Source organism: Nicotiana tomentosiformis, chromosome 7 (assembly GCF_000390325.3).
Source record: "Nicotiana tomentosiformis chromosome 7, ASM39032v3, whole genome shotgun sequence".
NCBI lineage: Eukaryota > Viridiplantae > Streptophyta > Magnoliopsida > Solanales > Solanaceae > Nicotiana > Nicotiana tomentosiformis.
The window spans coordinates 8,100,221-8,121,455 of record NC_090818.1 but is presented as its reverse complement, the minus strand read 5'-3'; the positions used below and the strand labels follow the sequence as shown (position 1 = coordinate 8,121,455).

The following is a 21,235-nucleotide window of genomic DNA, read 5'->3' as shown; positions in this document are numbered from 1 at the left end:
TATACTAACATTAAGGACCTAAGATGAATCCATAACTGTTTATTTATTAGAACCATAATCGACTGAAACATTCATGTTTTAGATAAAAAATATGTTTGGTATAAAGGAAAATATTTTTCAATTTTACCATGTTTGGTTGGCTTAAATGTTTTGAAAAATATTTTTCTCGTAAACTCATTTTCCTCATAAATTGAAGGAAAATGTTTAACATTTTCCAAACCTCTTTTTCAACCTTCCCTAGCCTATTCCCCACCCTTACCAACCCTACCCACCACCCTAACCCCCACACCCACCACCTACTCCCAACTTGCCCACCCCAACCCACCACCCCAGACCCCCTACTCCCTTCTCTCCCCGTAATCCCAACCCCCTTCCCCCACCATACCTCATAGTGTTTGCCAAAATTATATATTTTTCAAAATTATATTTTTTTGACTTACTAATCAAACACTAGAAAATATATTCTGAAAAATAAAATTCATTCACCATCCAAACATGGTAAAATAATTCTAATAATGTTCATTTTAGCAATAGAGGTAAATGGTTCTTGATAATCTACGCTATAAGCTTGAGTGAATCCCTTGGACATCACTCTTGCTTTGAATCTTTCAATCGAGTCATTAGCTTTGTGCTTCACATTGAAGGCCCATTTGCATCCCACCAACTTCTTGTCTGGTGATGAAGTGACAAGTTCCCAAGTTTTTATTTTTTGACAAGGCTATCAATTCTTCAATTATAGTTTGCTTCCATTTAGGACTGCAAGATTTTTCCTCCCGTTCTGGGGAATAGACACAAAAGAAATAGACAAGGCAAATGCTCTATAGGAGTAAAACAAAGAATTATAGGAAACAAATTTAGATGAAGGGTATTTGGTGGTGTAAGATCTGATTCCTTTTTCGGTTGCGGATAGCTTTATGTCCTGGTGGAGATTTGATGTTGACGTCTCGAATTAGAAACACCAACACCGATGGAAAACCCTTTCTCATTTAATCCAGAACTAGCAGGGGTTGTGGAATTAGATAAAGGCATTTCCCACAATTTGCAAATCGTGACTCTCTTGAGCCGCATGGATTTGCCTGAAACGGGTTTTGACAAAGACCCCCCTCCATTTCCAGCAGATATTTCTTTTAGGGCTTTTGTTGACTTGATCCTGAAACCCTATGAGGAGGACTTTAAGATTTGACTCCTTTTCTTTAAGCAATAGTCAATCTAACTCATTAGGAAATGTAGATAACTCACTAGAAGAAGAAGGTTCAGCTTCGGTAGATTACATAATGGCTTTTTCTACTCTATTCTCCTTAGAGTAAGTTTTCAAATCAGGCCTACCCGATGCCCAATAATATCCCCCTGAATTTTTCCTCCAACTTCACTTTTCCCAATAATGATAGTGGTTTCAACGGTGGAACTTGAGAGAATCATCTCTTTCTGCTTATAACTCTCCCCTTAAAGAGGTGATTGTGTAATACTGGACTCAGATTCTTGAAAGGTAACATCCATGCTGATAAAGGATTTCCTAAAGGAAGGATGATAGCATTTCTACCCTAGTTGTGTTGGAGAATACCCATAAAAACACATTTAAGAGCTCTAAGATCAATTTTTCAAAGTTCCTAGTGTGAAAAAAGCATGCACACCCAAATATCTTCGGAGGAACGATATAATCATTCTTACCTTTAAAGCTTCCACAGGACTGAAAATTAACGGTTTTAAGTAGCATTATGTTGATGAGATAGGCAGCTATAAGAATGGCTTTTCTCCGGTAAGGTTTTGGTAGATTAATAGTAAACATAAAAGATCTTGTCACTTCTGACAAATGCTTAATTTTTCTTTCACCAATCCCATTTTGTGCACTAGTATAAGGACAACTAATTTGATGGAGTATCCCATAAGACTCCAAATAAGCACCAACGATTTTATTCATGTATTATGTGTCATTGTTAGTTCGCAAGATTTTTTACCTTAGTCTCAAATTGGATACAGATCACCTTATGAAATGACCAAACCATGAGAAAATTTCAGTTTTAGCTTTTAACAAATACACCCAAGTCATCCTAGTGCAACAACTAATAAGAAAAATCACCAACTACCAGACAACGAAACTGTTTGAGTAGGACCTCATACATCAATATGAATAGTCAAAAAAGGAGTTGTACTTTTATTATCATTCAAAGGATAAGAGTTTTTAGTATGCTTGAAAAATTCACAAGCATCACAAAACAAAGATTTAAACTTAGTTCTGGAAAACAAACTAGGATATAATTTCTTCAAAGCAAAAAATGATGGGTTTCCCACCCGTCTGTGCCATTGTATTATTTCCACATAGAGAGAAAAAATACACTACAAGAAAATAGGCCTTTAGCGAGGGAAAATATGGTCGTTAAAAGTCCAAATCCGATCGTTATAACATGTTAACGGCTAGAAAATATTCGGTCGTCACCGGTCGTTAAAAGCCCCAACGTTAAAAGTTAACGACCGGATTACAATCCAGTCATTATAGATCCTTTAGCGACAACATAATTTCTGGTCGTTATACATCCCTTTTAACGACAAGATTTTCCCTTCGCTAATTTGTTATACAGTCGTTAAAAGTCTTTAATGACAACAACTAATTTAGTCATTACAAGTACTTTTAGCGACCGTTATTCCCTTCGTTAGTTGTACTACTTTTAAGAACCAAATTTAAATTACGAAAATTTAAATTTTTAAATTTGATAAATAGAAATAAATATTTATATGATTTCATACACACCCAACAATACTTGAAAATAAACCAAATACTTGATATCTTTGTTAATACAAAGAACTAAAGTATCATATTTAACATAAACCAATCTGAATCGTATGACATCATTTTTAATAATTCCTAAAAGAGACATAAAATTGCAGCATATGTACAGTGTCTTTAAACTATCTCTAACAAAACATAAACCTCTTGTACTTCAACTTGCTCTACACTTTCATCAAGGATAGGTCTTCGGACTTCAAATGTTTGATCTGTTAACATAACAAATGTGTGCCAGTTTAGTAACAAAAAATAAAAAACTAAAGAAAAAAATCAGATGTATGCCAATTTAATAAAGAAAGATCATATCTAGCTGTTAACATAACAAATTAAATTATTTTTCATAACAAGTGCACGCTTAAATAGAGGCAACTTCCAATTGAAACCCAAATCAGAATGACGCATAAATGGTGCGCGGGAGAAACTAGCTCATTGAGTAAATGCCAAACAGTTGACAAACAATGACATATTATCCGCCTAGCACACTACAAAATCACCTCATATCCACATAAAAAGATTAATGTAAAAACTAATCTGTAGCTTGGTTTCACCATTTTCTTTCCAATTTCAGGAAAGTCTAAATGACTGTGTCTCGACATTCAACCTTGTGAACATACAAACCACATAAAATTCATATCTTAGAAGAAGAAAACAATACAGCAAAAGTAACAACACATGAAGGTTTTCTATTTCCCGTTCAGTATCGTTCATACCTTAAACTAATTGATTCTTGAATTAATGAACAATTTATACATAAAAAAGAAAGAGTTAAGCTGTTTGAAATAGTCAGAGCTGGGCAGAGAGACATGATATAACAACACTAGCTCATGCATCGGCATTAGCATTGGCAAACTCCAACAGCTCATCTTTATCCTCAATTCTTATCATTTTTCCCAACTATTCTTAGCATTGGCAACCTCCAACAGAAGGCTATCTGTTTACTAATTCTATTAAAGGCTACATTGATGGCCATAAACAAGAAATTTAAATAATACAAAGATTAGATTACACAACAGTGGACAATATCGTAGCGGAAAAATGATGCATTAAATTTTCTATGTCTATGTACAATGATCAGAAAACTAAGACATTAGAAGAGTTGCTGACTTTGCTTTGATAAAAGGAAACGCGAGTTATTTCCTTGAAGGGAAGGTGTTTTAATCAAGTGAAAGTACAACTTTAATTTGATATCTTTTCAGCTTTAATAGGAAATCCTCTGCTTCTTTTACATCCTCCAACGCTTAATCTTATCTTTATGTACCTTAACTTTATTGTAAGTTTATTTTCTTAATCTCCCCAAATGTTGATCCAGGTTGCTGAATTTTGGTGGAGCAATTCCTGTTTCCTCTACCATGTGCAAAGAAGGAAGAGGGATGTGGTCGCATCTATAGGTGATGTCACGACCAGAGTTTATTGCTGAATTGTCTTTTTAATTTCTATTTAACATTTTTATTTTGGTTATTCAGAAAGTAGCTGAGGAGATATCACACAGGGAACAATTTTGCCCAGGTATTTAACTACAGTAATTGGTAACAGTTTAGCTGTCTTCAGACTTAACATACTGACAAGGAAGATAATGCGAATTGAATAAATTATTACTTTAGGATTTGTGGTAGCCATATTGTTCTATACTTTAACTGTCTTTTCCCCTTTTATCTTTGGTTGTTCCCCTAGATTTGCTTGAAATTTCCTGCCCTTTTCACCCTTTTCTAGGAAACTACGAGTGCTATCTCCACTATGAGATGAGATACAACCAGAGTCTGTGTGCGACGGATGACTTCTCCTCGGAGACTTCTACAGCAATTTGGCAACATAACAACCCAAGTTACTGAAAATGTTGTAGAAGTTTCTATGAATCACAATATCCTCTCTGCCTAGCCAGATATAATTCACATTTTTCATCTGCTAACACCATAAATAGTTCTTCAGGGTTAAATCTAGTTAAAAGGCATCTGAATTTGAACCAATGTTTTCATGTCCTACAAGTTCATATTCAATTAGCAGTCTACTGAATGAAATGATTTAGTTTCATGGTTCAGCCGGTAAACAACAACATTTATCACTTCGGCTGTCTGTTTCGGTACATGAATAAACTGTAATAATTTTATCATAGAATACAATAGGATTTCAAGCTACTAACCTGTTAAATGATTCAATCTACTGCTCAATTGAAGATGGTGATGAAGGCAGATCAAATACTGCAATTGCAAGCTGTGCGTATTTACTGTCTAATACATCATATGGATGTTAGCCTTATGTAAGTATTGAGTAATAGTAAGATCTTTTTGCTTCAAGTTTTGGAATTGCATGTTAAAATTGAGAATCGTTGTGTTAAAAGGGAAAGATAAACAACTTTTAGGATCGGTCAGTCCCAGCACATTGTATATGTTTCAAATACAAGCCCCAAGAGTTTTTTCAGTCAGTTACTCAAGATCCAGGAGTTCAAGAACTGTTAATCATTATTAGTGCTGATCCTTTTGCTTTCAATATTTGACAAGAATTCCAATGGTATGATACTCAACCTCTATTCAGTACTTCCTTTAGTTTTCCTCTAAGAAACTAAGAGCCTAACATGAACACTCCTACCTCCTGCGTTCCACCTGCACTGTAGTACTGACACTAACTTCAAACCAAAGGGTATTGCTTTAGTTATATGAGCACTCTTACACAATTAACACTAGTAGAATACAACACATTCAGGAACAGTTTTTACAGGGGCATATCAAGACATTTAAATGACATGAAACACATGGGCACAGTGAATGAAGAGACTAAAGCATGACAAGCTCACAAAGATTGCACAACTCCAAATTTAGAGGTGGAAGAAATCTAGCAGGGAAGATAAGGAAATACTCGACCCAGTTAAGTTGCTCACAGGTTACTACACTAGCATTTGGATTTAGCAAACAGAGAATACATATTTAAACTAGCACCTACTAAAAATATATTATATTAATGTTCATATCAGGTACACACAGGATGAGCAATGTCTTTGGAAGGAAGTTGTCAATGCCAAACATGGAGTCCTGAATCATTTTTGCACTAAATTATCAAGAGCACCCAATGGAGTTGCTGTCTGGAAGAACATTTGTAAGCTACGGGAAGAATTCTCAGTGAACAAACACTTTGTAGTAGGGAATGGTCAACATATCAAGTTTTGGAAGGACAAGTGGTTTGCAGTCATGGTAGAAAGGGAATTCATATAGCAATTGGATGGCGTAATATCAAACCGATTAGGATCTCATTCTCACAAATTAATCTGTCACCATAAAGTTGAATCATGATTGTCCTTCATTATCTACACTATACTGATAGTGATACCACAAAAATTCTACAGCAAAACAAAATTCAACTGTTGCATTTGTTGTGAATGAACGATGTTCCCGCAATCATAACCTGAATCTCAAACTGCCAATCAGACTAATAGTTAAAGAAACACATCAAGCATATCAAAATTCTTAAATGGTAGTACAACAAATATTCCCAACTTGTCTCAAGGAAATATAAAACTTCAAACATGGGTAAGGCTCTAATTTGGACAAGTCTAATCATTTGAGCAGGTTATTAGAAAAATTACAAGGTGAATGAAAAAGGAAAGTCTAGTTCAGTTTGGTAAACAGAAAAGGAACAAAGAAATAGTTTACCCTTTAAACATAAAACAAAACTAAAAATTACTAACTGAACCTATTCCAACTACTAAAAGTACTCAGTCTATATCATTTTCATAACCTAGTTACCGGAGAAAAGGAGAAACAATTTCTATTGGACCCTGCTACTAATGATGTTGCCTTATAAAGGCGATGGAGGAGTACATCCATATGTCCAAGAACGAAGTGGGTAGGTTGCCCTGGATTTAGGACAGTACAGTAGTCACTTATGCGACTATTCAATTTTCAGCTATCAGCGGGTGTACTCAAGTAGATTAACAATAGTGGGTATTTATTTTTGCATTGTAATTTAAGCTCTTATTTGAAGAACTTGTCTAATTAAGTCAATTAGCAGAGCTGAACAGAGGCAGAAGCGTAGGCAATTGTGCACACAATCACAATTAATCATCGTGTTATAGACTATGTCGAGAATAGAAGTGGTACTTTAAACCTCTTTCAAGAGGGAAGATGAGTCTCTTATGACTTTAGAAGGACGATGCAGGTATCGCTTTATCATTAATAATAGAATGTTCAAAAAGACGAAGTCTGTAAGTCTCAAGTCATCTTAGTTTCATTTCATAACTTCTGTTTTCAGAATATTGATACTTTTACCTTAATAAAGCTAAGTTCAACAGCTACATTGATTGACAAATTTATCAGAAAGGCTTTTGTTTCACTGTTTTTTTTTCTAACACCAGATCCCAAATAGAGACAACGAAAAGCAGAGCTTCCTCATTCAAAGTGTGCACAGCAAAGTAAACACAAACGACATAAATTATATCATGAAATTATTAACGCCAAGAGCACAAATAACTTAACAATTGACACAAAGAACACTTCACTCATACTAATGACAGATACAAAATAATACTAGCTTTTATCAATCATGTACAAAATAATGGTTTATGCAAATTGATTGCGTTAAGTAAAATAGCATAACTAACCTTTTTAGGTTGACGGTGCTTGTAACTAAAATTCAGAGTTTCTGAAAATAAGGACAACAAATAACTTTGTTTTGTCAATAATGTACATGTAATCACGGATAAAAGAATTGCAGTACCACGTCGGTATAGGAAGTTACAAAACTAGGTGTAATAATCTCTGAACCAACAAACATTAATTAATATAACTTAGTAGTTCATAAACACCGTATGCAACAACATTATCACAAAGCACATGCAGTCACCTTTCATTTCGTGTTAATACGTTTAACACTCTACAAAATACAGCTACGTAGGAATATGACTTCATAGCTACACAGCAACGTCAACTATCATTGAACTGTCATGAATTAGAACCAGCAGTTAATCCATGAAAATTCACCTCCTTGAACTAGCTAACAAAATGCTATTTCAGTACCAAACCAGAAGCACCCAATATGGATCTAATCAAAAGCGCAATCCAACAACATACTGTTTTAGTGAACAAAGACTTTCCAACTAATTCATTATCAAGATATTCTCTTAAAGGGCAACTCTAAAACAAATTGAGAGAATCAGCAAGAAAGTTTTACTTAATTTTAAATGAATGAATTCGTAAAGAAATCAATTATCTAACCAAACAATTTATACCCCAAACTCAACGTATCCTTAAACGACTCATTTTGAAGCTCGATTCACAATTAATTAGATAAAATAGAAAGGGAGTGACACAAATAGACCTGTTAAGCCAAAACTTTCCTTAATAGCAATTGAAAAATCAGCAATTACACAGATTTTGACTCCAAAATTCAAGTAAGGAAAAAAACGACTAATTGAACTCGAAACCGTGAACGTCGTCCTCGAACAGTCACATCCGAACCCGCGAAACACCAACCAAACTCAAGCAAGATCCGTGAATGAAGATCAACTATACAGAAACTAATATATATATATATATATATATATATATATATTAGTTTTATATCTATGTATATGAAAGAAACTTAACCCCAAAATTAGAGGAGTAATAGTCGAAAATCAGAGAAGAAAACTTAAATCTTTGTATATCTCTTTTTGTATTTTTTTTTTCTGAAATTCAAAACGCGAACATAAAATCTAAGAAGAAAACTTAAGAGCAGAGAAGAATTTTGCCCTTAAAACCCTAGCTTTTCACTCACTTTTTCTGTTCGAAATTAAAAATTGAATTTGAACAGCCATGGTTTGGAACTGAGGTTTCATCTAAACTAAAATTAACATAAAAAGGGTACAATTTCGAACCTTACCTTGATGAGAAGAAACTCGAAGTTGAGAAGTTGTTTTAATGGAGGTGACCAAAATTAGTGTTCACAACAAGAGAAATACGACAGGAGAAATAGCAGGTTTACCAAAATAAGTTTAGGGTTTTTTCCTTCTTTTTTGGGGGTGGTTGGCGATCCAGGTGTGGGTTTGGGAAAAAGAGGTAAATATTAGCGCCATTTTTTATTAATTAATTGTTTAACAACAGGCTATGTTATATTTTAAGGGCTAAATACTATCCCTCGTTAATATTGAGCTAATAATTAGTTTTAACGACCGGAAGAAAATTTGGTTGCTACAAGTACACTTATAACGACCGGATTTATATCCCTTCGTTAAGAAATGGTCATTAAAAATCAAATTTCTTGTAGTGATAGATATACCTGATAATAGCGTACAACCCTAGGATGTTGTACAGCTGCAAGTATTTTCACCTCCCTATGAAAAACAAACATTTTTAGTTTGAAAACGTACAATAAAGTTTTCTTATGCTAAACAAACAATATTACCTTAATTTTTCCTGAAGCTGCTGATCATTAAAAGGTATCTTCTTCACAGCATACAAAGACTCGTCAAGTCTATGCTTGCATTGATAAACAATTGCGAATCCACCTTTCTTCCTTCGGAAGGAAACATGTTTATGATTGTTCAGAAAGCAAATATAAGATACACCAACCTTTTGAAGGTTATAAACTTCTATGAGAGTTTGAAAAAAGATATAAGATACACCAGTCATTTCAAGGTTTGTAATACCCATCACTCAATCATCTAGAAATTATCAAATTAGGAATTAAGACTCCTGTACTTGGAAAAGTACCAGCAAATTAATTTCCTTGTTGAGCATGGTTTTATGTCAAATCCTTCCCATTTCTATATGAAGCACCACTTGACATAATTTACTCAAACTAAGATCTCGGAGAAACATCTTCAAAGTAGCATTCTCTTGTTCCTTTCTGGTAAGATTCTCATTAGCTTTGATTCTATGATCAATCTTCCTAATCTCACTTAAATTGTTTTATTCCACAAAAGCTCTTAATTTACTCATTGCTTCATATGCCAAATTCTTATACCCAAAACCTAGCATATAATTAAACCACAAAAATTTATGGGTTTTGACCAAAGACCCAGAAATATGATTTTTGAAAATTGAACTAGTCTGGTATTTTGATGAAACCTAGTCGATAGTATTAACTAACTTGGGCCTTCCTTTGGGGGCTAATCACAAAGCTGAGTTTAAAATCATAGTACATGGTAAAGATACGTAGGCTGACTCGATCACGTTTAACATGGTTTTGGTTGGTGGCATATCATGCTATACTTTGACTATTATGCCAACGTTGTGAAGTTGACATTCCAAATGAGCTACACTATGTTAAAGGGTGCTTCAGTGGTGCCTTCGAGCAAGATCATGTAATAAATTAAAACTCAGTGGATGATCAGTAAAGGTTGTCTTGGATTCATACTACAGTCCAAGACACTCGAGTTGAGACTCCAACTCTCGGCAGAGACCCTGTTGTTAGTGTATACCCAAATATTGTTCCCAAATGATCTACTGTGTTTGCCAGCCGATAGGGAGATGGTTAGCACCGGGTACATAGCCTTTCTTAATCCCCATATCGGATGGCTCTAGCCGAGCTAAGGGAGGTTGGAAAAGCATCTACAAGACCTGCTTTATAAGTGGTTCATCAGAGCGAGTGTTTCACCTCAAGGTACACCAATTCTATCTGTGATAAAGAAAGATGGTCCACTACAGATATGCCTTGACTATCGACAACTGAACTAGATGGTCATAAAGAACAAACATCCATTGCCTCACATTGATGACTTGTTCGACTAGTAACAAGGAGTTATGCACTGTTCTAAGATTAATTTAAGATTGGACTATCATCAGTTGAGGATTAAGAGTGATAATATTCCTAAGATAACTTTCAGGGCCACAGAGGGGCATTATGAGATTCTTCTGATGTCCTTAGAGATTACCAACACACTAACAACCTTTATGAACCTCATAAACAGAGTGTTCAAATCGTTTCTTGACCCTTTCATGATCGTGTACATCAATGATATCTTGGTCTATCCCCGCAACTAAAGGAAAAATGAAGAGAATTTGAGGCTAGTCCTACAAACACTAAGGGGTCATTTTGTTCAATACCAGGATATTCCAAGATTATAATCCTCGGGTTATAACTAGGATTATAACCTCGATAACTTATCTTACCTTTTATATGGGATAAGTTATACCAGGATTTTGGTATAAAAATAATACCGATTTTAGCTAATACCTCCAACCAAACACGGAATAAATTTAACCCAAAACTTATATCGGGACAACCCACCTAATCCCTTCAACCAAATGACCCGTAAGAGAACAAAAGTTTTATGCCCACTAAAATATTTAGCTTTGAAATTTGAGAACCGGAGATGACAAGGTTGAATGGAACTCATAAAGAGCAATCTAGCTTTGAAATTTTAAATAAAGGACTTAGGCCCACTAAAATATTTGATTGGCATGAAGGTAGCTCGATCGAAAAAGGCAATTACAGTATCACAAAGGAAATATGTGATTAACTTACTCAAGAAGAATAGAATGAGAAAGAGCGTGTCTTGCTTAGCTAAATTTAAGTAGCTTTTAAGCACCAAGTGTTGAAATGCATTTTTAAGGGCTAGAGCTGGTTTGGTGAATAAGCATATACGTGTGCGGATATAAGTGTTGAACCAAAAAAAAGCAGCTGATGTTTTAGGTGAAAAAAAGCTGATAAGCACTTTTTCTTTTAAATGACTGAAATATCATTAAATCTGTCAACACTATAAAGGAGCTCACTACTGTAATATTTTAATTTTAAATTTTAATTCAAATACAAACTAATTTATGTCTCAATTCACTTCAAGTTATAAATTGATTAGATAAAATTATGTTTAAGTGACAAACATTCACGATGTGATTACAACTGCTCATGAAATGAAAGTACAAACTGAAGACTGATATGTAAACTTGTGATTCTGTTTTTTCAGCAAACATGTAGCGTGCAAAAGTGCGAAAACTGTCCCCCTTTTAGAACCATATGTAGATAAGTAGTACACTGGAACTCTGGAAGTAATCTTTTATTGGAAAATAGGTGAAAACAAAGACACAAAGAAAAAGTAAAAGCATTCTAAAATATCTAACATGTACAGAAAAGAGACTTTTCTTTGTATCTTTTTTTTTTTATGAAGTAAGTTGTTTCATTAACAAAAGTCATCTAGGGGATGTAACGTTACAAGGAAATTGAAAGGCATAAATAGTACTAAATGTTAGTCCCTCTACATCTTGTCATTCTAAGACAAAGGAGCTAACAAAATCCATTAATTGGTCAGTACTGATTACAGTAGCTAACTTAGTCCAGCAAAAAAGATTGAGTAAGCATTTAGCTTTGAGAGAGTGATTTGGAGTTAAGATTCCATCAAAACATCTGCTATTCCTCTCATTCCATAAACACCAAAAAATAGCAGCAGGGATCATCAACCAGATCTTTTTGATGGTCTTATCAACTCTCCATAAACTCCAGCTCATGTGTGCATCTCTCAAATTCTGTGGCATGACCCACTTCAAACCAGAAAGACAGTAGAACATGTTCCAGAGGTCGGTGGCCACTGGGCAGTGCAAAAATAGGTGGTTGACAGTTTCCTCATTCTCCATACAGAGGTAGCATCTATTGACCAACTGAAAACCTCTTCTGTTTAGGTTGTTGTGTGTTAAACATGCCTCATTGAGCGCAATCCAGTTATGACAAATGACTTTAATAGGTAGCTTAGTCTTAGCCTTTTCTTTGTATCTTTCTGCAACTAAGCTGTAATTGACTTTTGAGGGACAAAAGAGAACACACATAATATACAATTTAAAATCAATAATGGTGTCAGCGAGCATTTGTCCGTCGATGGAGAGATGGAAGGATGAGAAATCAACATAGGACAGGTAGTGCATTTCAGAAACGAGTGGAGTTAGGAATTTTCATGGTGAAGGATATTTTTGAATTATAAGAAAGTGTGAGGGATAGCAATGTAAAATACTTGGTCAAATTTAAAGAGCTTTTAACTAAAAAGTCATAAGTGAGGGTCCAATCTATGGTTTTTGGCTTGTTTTGGCTTAAAAGCATATTTGGTGTACATCAAAACAAGTCGAAAAGTGCTTTTAAGCTGTTTAACCAGTTTTTAAGCCAATCCAAACACCCTCTAAATGAAAGCCTGCTAAAAACCAATTGATAAGCATAGAAGGAAAGTCGGTGGATACAGCACTGTACCAAAAGCTAGTTGGCAAACTTACCTATCACATGAATGGCATGATATAGCATTCGCCGCGAGTCTAAGTCAATTATGAATTCACCCTATGAAGAGAATCTTGCCACAGCCTACCATATCCTGATATACTTGAAGAATTCTACGGGAAAATGCTATATTTCGGAAGAAATGCACACGTATTGAAGCACACATACTGACTAAACAGGATCCATTTTGGTAAGAAGGTCCACATTAGATTATTATACATTCATATGGCAAAACCTAGTAACTTGAAGAAGCATATAACAAAATGCAGTAGCCCGCATCAGTACTAAAGCAGAATATAGATCTACGGCACATAGAATATGTAAACTGGTGTGGCTTAAGTGAATTTTGGAGGAACTAAGAAGAACATAGAGTATGCCTATGAAACTGTACGGTGACAACCACGCAGCCATCAGCATTGCTCACAATCTTGTTCAACAGGGTAGAACAAAATATATTGAAATTGGCAAACACTGTTGGGAATAAACCCCTACAGAAATAATATTTACGGTAATAAAAGCGGAATAATAACGTAGCACCGAGATGCGGTAATTAACAAGAATAAAAGAGTGACAACGACACAAATTTTTACGTGAAAAACCCTTTTGAATAAGGGAAAAACCACGGCCCCGAGATGAGCAACTGATATCACTATAGCAAGAAATTTTACACTTTGTAGGTCCGAGTAAAATACTCCAAAGACCACTACAACACTCAAAAGAAATAACCCTCTTTTGATATTCCCACCTCACTACAATATCGCTCACTCTCTATTTTTCTCACAGACTATTTTCTTATACCTTGTCTGTGAAACCTCACTCTTTCTTTCTCTCTTTGTTGGTGTGTAGAAATGAGAGTTGAAGCTCTCCTTTTATAGCCGAAGTCTCACTCTCTAAAGCCTACTATATTTGACAATTTACACGCACTTTTCCTTCTTTTTCTTCAATGTTGACAATTCAACAAAGTTGGCTACCAAACCGAAGAAATTAAACAAAGTTGGCTACCAAACCAAAGAAATTTTCCTTAGGCACATGCCTATTACTTTGGCTTTTGAATTTGATGGACCCCATAAATCTCCCCCTCCAGTCTCATTCATCTAGAGGAGGTAGCACTGTCTTCTAGTTTGAGTGCATGCCGACAAGTTCTTTGCATAGCTCGAACTTGTCTCGTGCTACCACCTTGGTTAGCACATCTGCGAGATTCTCAATTGTAGAAATCCTCAAAACTTTTAGAGATTCATTCTCTACTATTTCTCGAATCCAATGATATTTCACGTCGATGTGTTTGGTCCTTGCATGGTACATGGAGTTCTTGCTAAGGTCTATTGCACTTTGACTGCCACAATAGACGACATACTCCTTCTGATGCAATCCAAGCTCTTGAAAGAACCGTTTCAACCATATCATCTCCTTGCCAGCTTCAGTAGCGGCAATATGCTCTGTTTCAGTTGTAGAGAGTGCGACACACTTCTGCAACCTCGACTACCATGATATAGCTCCCCCTGAAAATGTAAACAAATATCTAGTAGTGGATTTTCTGTTATCAATGTCACCTGCCATATCGGCATCTGTATAGCCCTTCAAGATTGGATCAGATCCTCCAAAACACAAACAATCTCCCGCGGTACCTCTCAGGTACCTGAGTATCCACTTGACTGCTTTCCAATGTTCCTTTCCAGAATTTTTAAGGAATCTGCTAACAACACCAACTGCATGAGTAATATCAGGTCTGGTGCATACCATTGCATACATCAAGCTTCCGACTGCTGAACAATGAGGAACTCTAGCCATGTTCCCTTTCTCATCCACTGTTGTAGGACACATCTTCTTGCTCAACTTCAGATGACCGGCAAAAGATGTGCTGACTGGCTTAGCATTCTTCATGTTGAAGCATTCCAGTATACGTTCAATGTACTTCTCCTGAGACAGCCACAACTTTCTGCTTGTTTGCTCTCGAACTATCTTCATACCCAGAATTTATTGTACTGGGCCCAATTCCTTCATATCAAATGACTTGGACAAATCTCCCTTCAACTTTGCGATCAGCCCCTTGTCTTTTCCTACAATTAACATGTCGTCCACATACAACAATAATATAATAAATTTATTCTCAGAAAATCTTTTGAAGTATACACATGGATCAGAATAGGTTTTTATGTATGTTTGACTTTTCACGAATGAGTCAAACTTCATATACCACTGCTTTGGTACCTGCTTCAATCCATAAAGACTCTTATTCAATTTGCACACCATGTGTTTCTTTTCAGCTACTTCAAATCCTTCTGGCTGCTCCATATAAATCTCCTCTTCCAAATCTCCATGAAGAAATGCAGTTTTCACATCCAACTGCTCCACTTCAAGATCTAGGCTAGCTGCTAAGCTCAAAATTGTTCGAATAGAAGTCATTTTGACAAAATGTAAAAAACATTCGTCAAAATCAATACCTTTCTTCTGTTCGAAGCCTTTTACCACCAATCGAGTTTTGTATCTGGCCAGCTTGCCATTTCCATCTTTCTTGAGTTTAAAGACTCATTTGCATTTGAGTGGTCTTTTTCCCTTTGGAAGTTCAACCAGCTTGTACGTGCCATTTTTCTGTAGAGATTCTATCTCCTCTTGCATGGCTTTCATCCACTGGTTCTTTTCTAAATGAGACAGCACCTCCCTTTATGGCTCCCCTTCATCACTGATGAGGACATACTCTGTGGAAGGGTACTTGCATGACTCTACCATTGGCCTCTCTGATCTCCTCAGAGGTTGAGGTTGTTCTTCTTCCTGAGTGGGGTACTCCACTTGCTCGACATCATCATCAAGTTGCTCCCCCTGCTCAATAACCTCACCAGGTTGCTCCCCCTGCTCGGCAACCTCGTCGGTCCTATTTTTTGCACTTGTGGGATTGTTAGAAGTAGAAGGAATAGTAACAAGGTTAGGAATTATACCATTCTTGGCATTTTCTGGCATATAATCAGCAGTTCCAACTTCACTTTCTCAGAAGACTACATCTCTGCTTCTGATGACCTTCTTCTTTACAGGATCCCACAATCTGCATCCGAACTATTCATCTCCATATCCGATGAATATGCAGGGAACAGATTTATCATCCAGCTTTGTTCTCTGCTCCTTTGGTACATGTGCAAAAACTCTGCAACCGAACACCTTCAGAAGCGAGTAGGATACCTTGGTGTTGGTCCAAACTCTCTCTGGGATATCAAACGCCAACGGAACTGATGAACTCCTACTGATCAGGTAACAGGTTGTTTGAACTGCTTCACCCCAGAATGACTTAGGCAGTTTAGCCATTCTGAGCATGCTTCTCACCTTCTCCACAATGGTGCGGTTCATCCTTTCGGCTATGTCATTGTGTTGTGGGGTTCCAGGAATTGTCTTTTCATGTCTAATCCTATGGCTCGAACAGTACTATTCAAATTCCCTTGAAGTGTACTCACCTCCATTGTCACTTCGGAGACGTTTTAGCTTTTGGCCTATCTCCCTTTCCACGAGAGTATGAAACTTCTGGAAAACTTGAAACACCTGATCTTTGGCTTTCAAAATATAAACTCATAATTTTCGTGAAGCATCATCAATAAAAGTAACAAAATATTTGTTACCGCCCATCGATTCAATTTCCATTAGACCACAAACATTAGAATATACTAAATCAAGTATATTCAATTTTCTTCCAGACGATGTCTGAAATGAGACTCTATGCTGCTTACCAAATAAACAGTAGTCACAAGGTTTTACCGTTGTACCTTTGGCATAAGAAATGAGTGATTTCTTGGCAAGAATCTGCAATCCCTTCTCGCTCATATGACCCATTCTTTTGTGCCACAAATCTGCAGAAATCTCATCTTGTGCCGCGTTCAATTCACCTTGGCATATTTCTGCATTTGTCATGTACAACGTGCCACGAGCAACTCCCTTTGCAATCACCAATGATCCCTTGGTGAGTCTCCACTTTTGATTTGCAAAATAGTTCTCGTATCCATCTCAGTCTAAAGCAATTCCCGAGATCAAGTTCATCCGCAAATCAAGTACATGTCGCACGTCCTTTAGAACCAATGTGCATCCAACATTTGTGTTGATACAAATGTCACTAATCCCCGCAATCTTTGAGTAACTTGTGTTACCCATTCTCACAATGCCGAAATCACTTGCTACAAATCTGCAAAAAAGATCTCTTACCAGTGTGGCATGGTAAGATGTTGTATCAATCACCCATTCCGACTCTGAACCTGATAAGTGCATGCATTACTCTTCCTCGTTTATAAAGAGGACAACATTATCATTGTTTTGCACCATGGCGGTTGTGTTGTCGTCGTTCTTCTGGCCACTAGTTTCACCTTTGTCCTTCCTTGGATTTGGGCAATCGTTTTTGAAGTGACCTGGTTGATCACAATTGTACCAATTTCTAACTCTTGATTTGGATAGGTTCTTAGACTTCCCACGAGCTCCGGATCTACCATAGTTGCTCGAACTCCTTTGATAACTCCTGCCTCTACCTTCTGTGATGAGAGCATGTCCTTGATTTTAAGGCTTCTTTCTCATCTTCTCATTGAGTAGGAGAGCCGATGTGACATCTTTCAACTCAATAGTAGTCTTACCGTGCAGGATGGTTGTTGCCAAATTATCGTACGAAGATGGCAACGAGTTCAACAACAAGATGACTTTATCTTCTTCCTCGATTTTCACTCTGAGGTTGACGAGCTGTGTGATTAGTCCGTTAAACACATTTAAATGAGACAAAAAATTCGTACCTTCACCCATGTGTAGGGCGTATAACTGCTTCTTCAGGTACAATTTATTTGTCAGCGTTTTGGACATGTATAGACTTTCCAACCTTGTCCAAATGCCACATGTTGTGTCTTCATCAATGATGTTATTTACCACATCATCTAATAAGTGCAACCGGATTGCACTAGCAGCCCTTTCATCCAACTCAGCCCAATAAATGACTGAAATATCCTTAAATATGTCAACACTATAAAGGAGCTCACTACTGTAATATTTTAATTTTAAATTTTAATTCAAATACAAACTAATTTATGTCTTAATTCACTTCAAGTTATAAATTGATTAGATAAAATTATATTTGAGTGACAAACATTAACGATGTGATTACAACTGCTCATGAAATGAAAGTACAAACTGAACACTGATATGTAAACTTGTGATTCTGTTTTTTCAGCAAACATGCAGCGTGCAAAAGTGCGAAAACTGTCCCATTTTAGAACCATATGTAGATAAGTAGTACACTGGAAGTAATCTTTTATTGGAAAATAGGTGAAAACAAAGACACAAAGAAAAAGTAAAAGCATTCTAAAATATCTAACATGTACAGAAAAGAGCCTTTTCTTTGTATCTTTCTGCAACTAAGCTGTAATTGACTTTTGAGGGACAAAAGAGAACACACATAATATACAATTTAAAATCAATAATGGTGTCAGCGAGCATTTGTTCGTCGATGGAGAGATGGAAGTATGAGAAATCAACATAGGACAGGTAGTGCATTTCATAAACGAGTGGAGTTAGGAATTTTCATGGTGAAGGATATTTTTGAAATTATAAGAAAGTGTGAGGGATAGCAATGTAAAATACTTGGTCAAATTTAAAGAGCTTTTAACTAAAAAGTCATAAGTGAGGGTCCAATCTATGGATTTTTGGCTTGTTTTGGCTTAAAAGCATTTTTGGTGTTTGCCAAACATCAAAACAAGTCGAAAAGTGCTTTTAAGCTGGTTTAACCAGTTTTTAAGGCAATCCAAACACTCTCTAAATGAAAGCCAGCTAAAAAGCAATTGATAAGCATAGAAGGAAAGTCGGCGGATACAGCACCGTACCAAAAGCTAGTTGGCAAACTTACCCATCACATGCATGGCATGATATAGCATTTGCCGCGAGTCTAAGTCAATTATGAATTCACCCTATGAAGAGAATCTTGCCACAGCCTACCATATCCTGATATACTTGAAGAATTCTACAGGAAAATGCTATATTTCGGAAGAAATGAACACGTATTGACGCATACATACTGACTGAGCACATTAGATTATTATACATTCATATGGCAAAACCTGGTAACTTGAAGAAGCATATAACAAAATGCAGTAGCCCGCATCAGTACTAAAGCAGAATATAGATCTACGGCACATGGAATATGTAAACTGGTGTGGCTTAAGTGAATTTTGGAGGAACTAAGAAGAACAGAGACTATGCCTATGAAACTGTACGGTGACAACTACGCAGCCATCAGCATTGCTCACAATCTTGTTCAATAGGGTAGAACAAAATATATTGAAATTGACAAACACTTCACAAAGGAGAAGGTTGGAGCTGGAGTTATTTGAATGCCATCTATTCCGAATTCACAACGAGTGGCTGATATCCTTACTAAAGGATTATTCAAACCATACTTCCTATCAGGCTCTCCAATCTAATTCAAGGTTCAGTCATTATAAACGCATAGAAAATTTTGATTTGAAAAAGTGTCGAAATTAGGAAAGAAATTGTAAAAAATGACTTGAAAAGAACTATTTTACCCAACAGCTCTTTCTCCTCGAAATCTTCAGTGTATCGACCCTGCGTAACAACACATAAAGATTCAGCTAGAGACTAAAAAACAAAAAAGCAATAGCAGGCAACACTAAGCTGGATATCTAAATTTTCGGCTCTTCCAGGTTTTAACATGAAAAAAGCTAACGTTTGTTACAGTAGTTAATGCTATTGGTCGTCTTTTTTTTTTTTTTATAATTTTAACTTTCCGAAGATTTCGTCGAGTAGAAGAACTGAGTCAGGGAGCTAGAATCCACTAAAACCTTTTACTCTATACCTGGTTTGGCAGGATTGAACCCTCCTTGGGTGACCCAAGTCACACCCATATTCTCTTTCCCCTTTCAATTAGAACCCTTCTTCAGTGACCACCAATAAAACCCACATTTAATATTTTGCTGAAAATTTTCGAGAATTCGACGGAGAGATATAGAACCAAACTGAGTTTTTACTTTAGGCGACTTTTGCCGTTCGGCTTTGCAAGGAAAAAGAAGGAAACAGTACGCTACTTAACATTATTGGATCAAATTCCTAATTGTGCCATATATTTGGTACAGAAATTGCTAGAATGCATGAAAATATGTGGAAGAATATACTACTTCACAATCACAAGCAATTTTCAAAAATGCAGAGTTCATACAGTGAAAACAATAATAAAGCATAGCTCATACCATAATAATCGGTCTCTGATCTGAAACAAGGGAAGTGGTGAGAGTGAGTGCTTTCTTCAGTGTTTTAAAGGAAGTACTGGCGTTAAGTGAATACATGCACCCGGGAGAGAATGGAGTTTTTATCCCAAATTGTCCCTTATTTTACCATTGTGTAAGTTTACTTTGTATTTTATCTATTGCCACGACACTTATTATCATTTATGTTTGCTAAACTTGATCACGTTTAGTCAATTTAACAAAAGATCTAAAGTGAGAGCTAAAAACTAACTGTGATTCATTGAGTTAACTGGGTAAAGAAATTTTTAATACTCAAATTTTGCAAAACCGATGTAATGAATCTAAACTTGTTTAACGGGCCGGGTTGACCTGGTTTTGGACCGGACCGAATGGAAGGGGGTCGGGTAGGGCTGGGTTTGGGGGCTTAGGGAGTTGATCCGTATATATTTTTTTACCGGTTAATTAGATCGGTCAAACCCGGTCAATAAAAATTAATGTTGAACCGGTTAACCGGACCGGACCAGTTGAGAAAAATAGTGACCGGTCGGTCACCAATCCTGGCCGGTTATCAAGTTTTTAAAACCGAGCTTAACGGGTCCGGGCCCATCCGGTGAAAAATTGAACCGGAACGTTTCCGGGCCTAAGGGCCCGACCCGGCCCACCTCTTTGTCACCTTTAAGATTGTAGAAACAAGTGTGATAATTTTAAAAATAAAAAATAAAAAAAATAGTCGTTGAACCGGGCCGGGCTGGGCTATTTAACCGGTTCGATAGTAATTTTTATTGATCGGGTTTGACCGGTCCGGTTAACCGGTAAAAAAATATATACTGACCAACCCCCAAACCCAACCCTACCCGGTCCCCTTCCACCGGGTCAGTCTGGTTTACTACCAGTCTAGGCCGGTCCGGAACTGGGTCAATCCGACCCGTTAAACAAGTTTAGGTTCATTATATCGGTTCTGTAAAATTTGAGTTCTGAAAGTTTCTTTACCCAGTTGATTCAGTGAAATCATTGTTAGTTTTTAGGTCTCCCTTTGGGTCTTTTGTTAAATGAACTAAACATGCTCAAGTTTAGCAAACTTAAA

General features: G+C 36.4%; 1 protein-coding gene across 13 annotated transcripts; it reads right to left on the bottom strand.

Annotated features, from left to right (window-relative positions):
* Positions 1-2,681: 2,681 nt before the first annotated feature.
* Positions 2,682-20,299, bottom strand: LOC104093332 (uncharacterized). Of its 13 annotated transcripts, none has more exons than XR_011409484.1 (6): positions 20,155-20,299; positions 19,474-19,513; positions 9,152-9,262; positions 9,026-9,080; positions 4,920-7,411; positions 2,682-2,991 (listed from the first exon to the last, which is right to left on the bottom strand). XR_011409484.1 is itself a non-coding variant. In XM_070181279.1 (5 exons), the coding sequence occupies exons 1-5, from the start codon at positions 20,248-20,250 to the stop codon at positions 2,900-2,902; spliced, it is 357 nt and encodes a 118-aa protein (XP_070037380.1). In that variant the 5' UTR covers positions 20,251-20,299; the 3' UTR covers positions 2,682-2,899. The 13 variants fall into 13 exon arrangements, 3 of the variants coding, with proteins under 3 accessions (XP_070037380.1, XP_070037381.1, XP_070037382.1); XR_011409485.1 differs by having other exon boundaries at positions 9,152-9,258; XR_011409488.1 differs by lacking the exons at positions 9,026-9,080; positions 9,152-9,262 and having other exon boundaries at positions 4,920-5,003; positions 7,371-7,411.
* Positions 20,300-21,235: the final 936 nt, after the last annotated feature.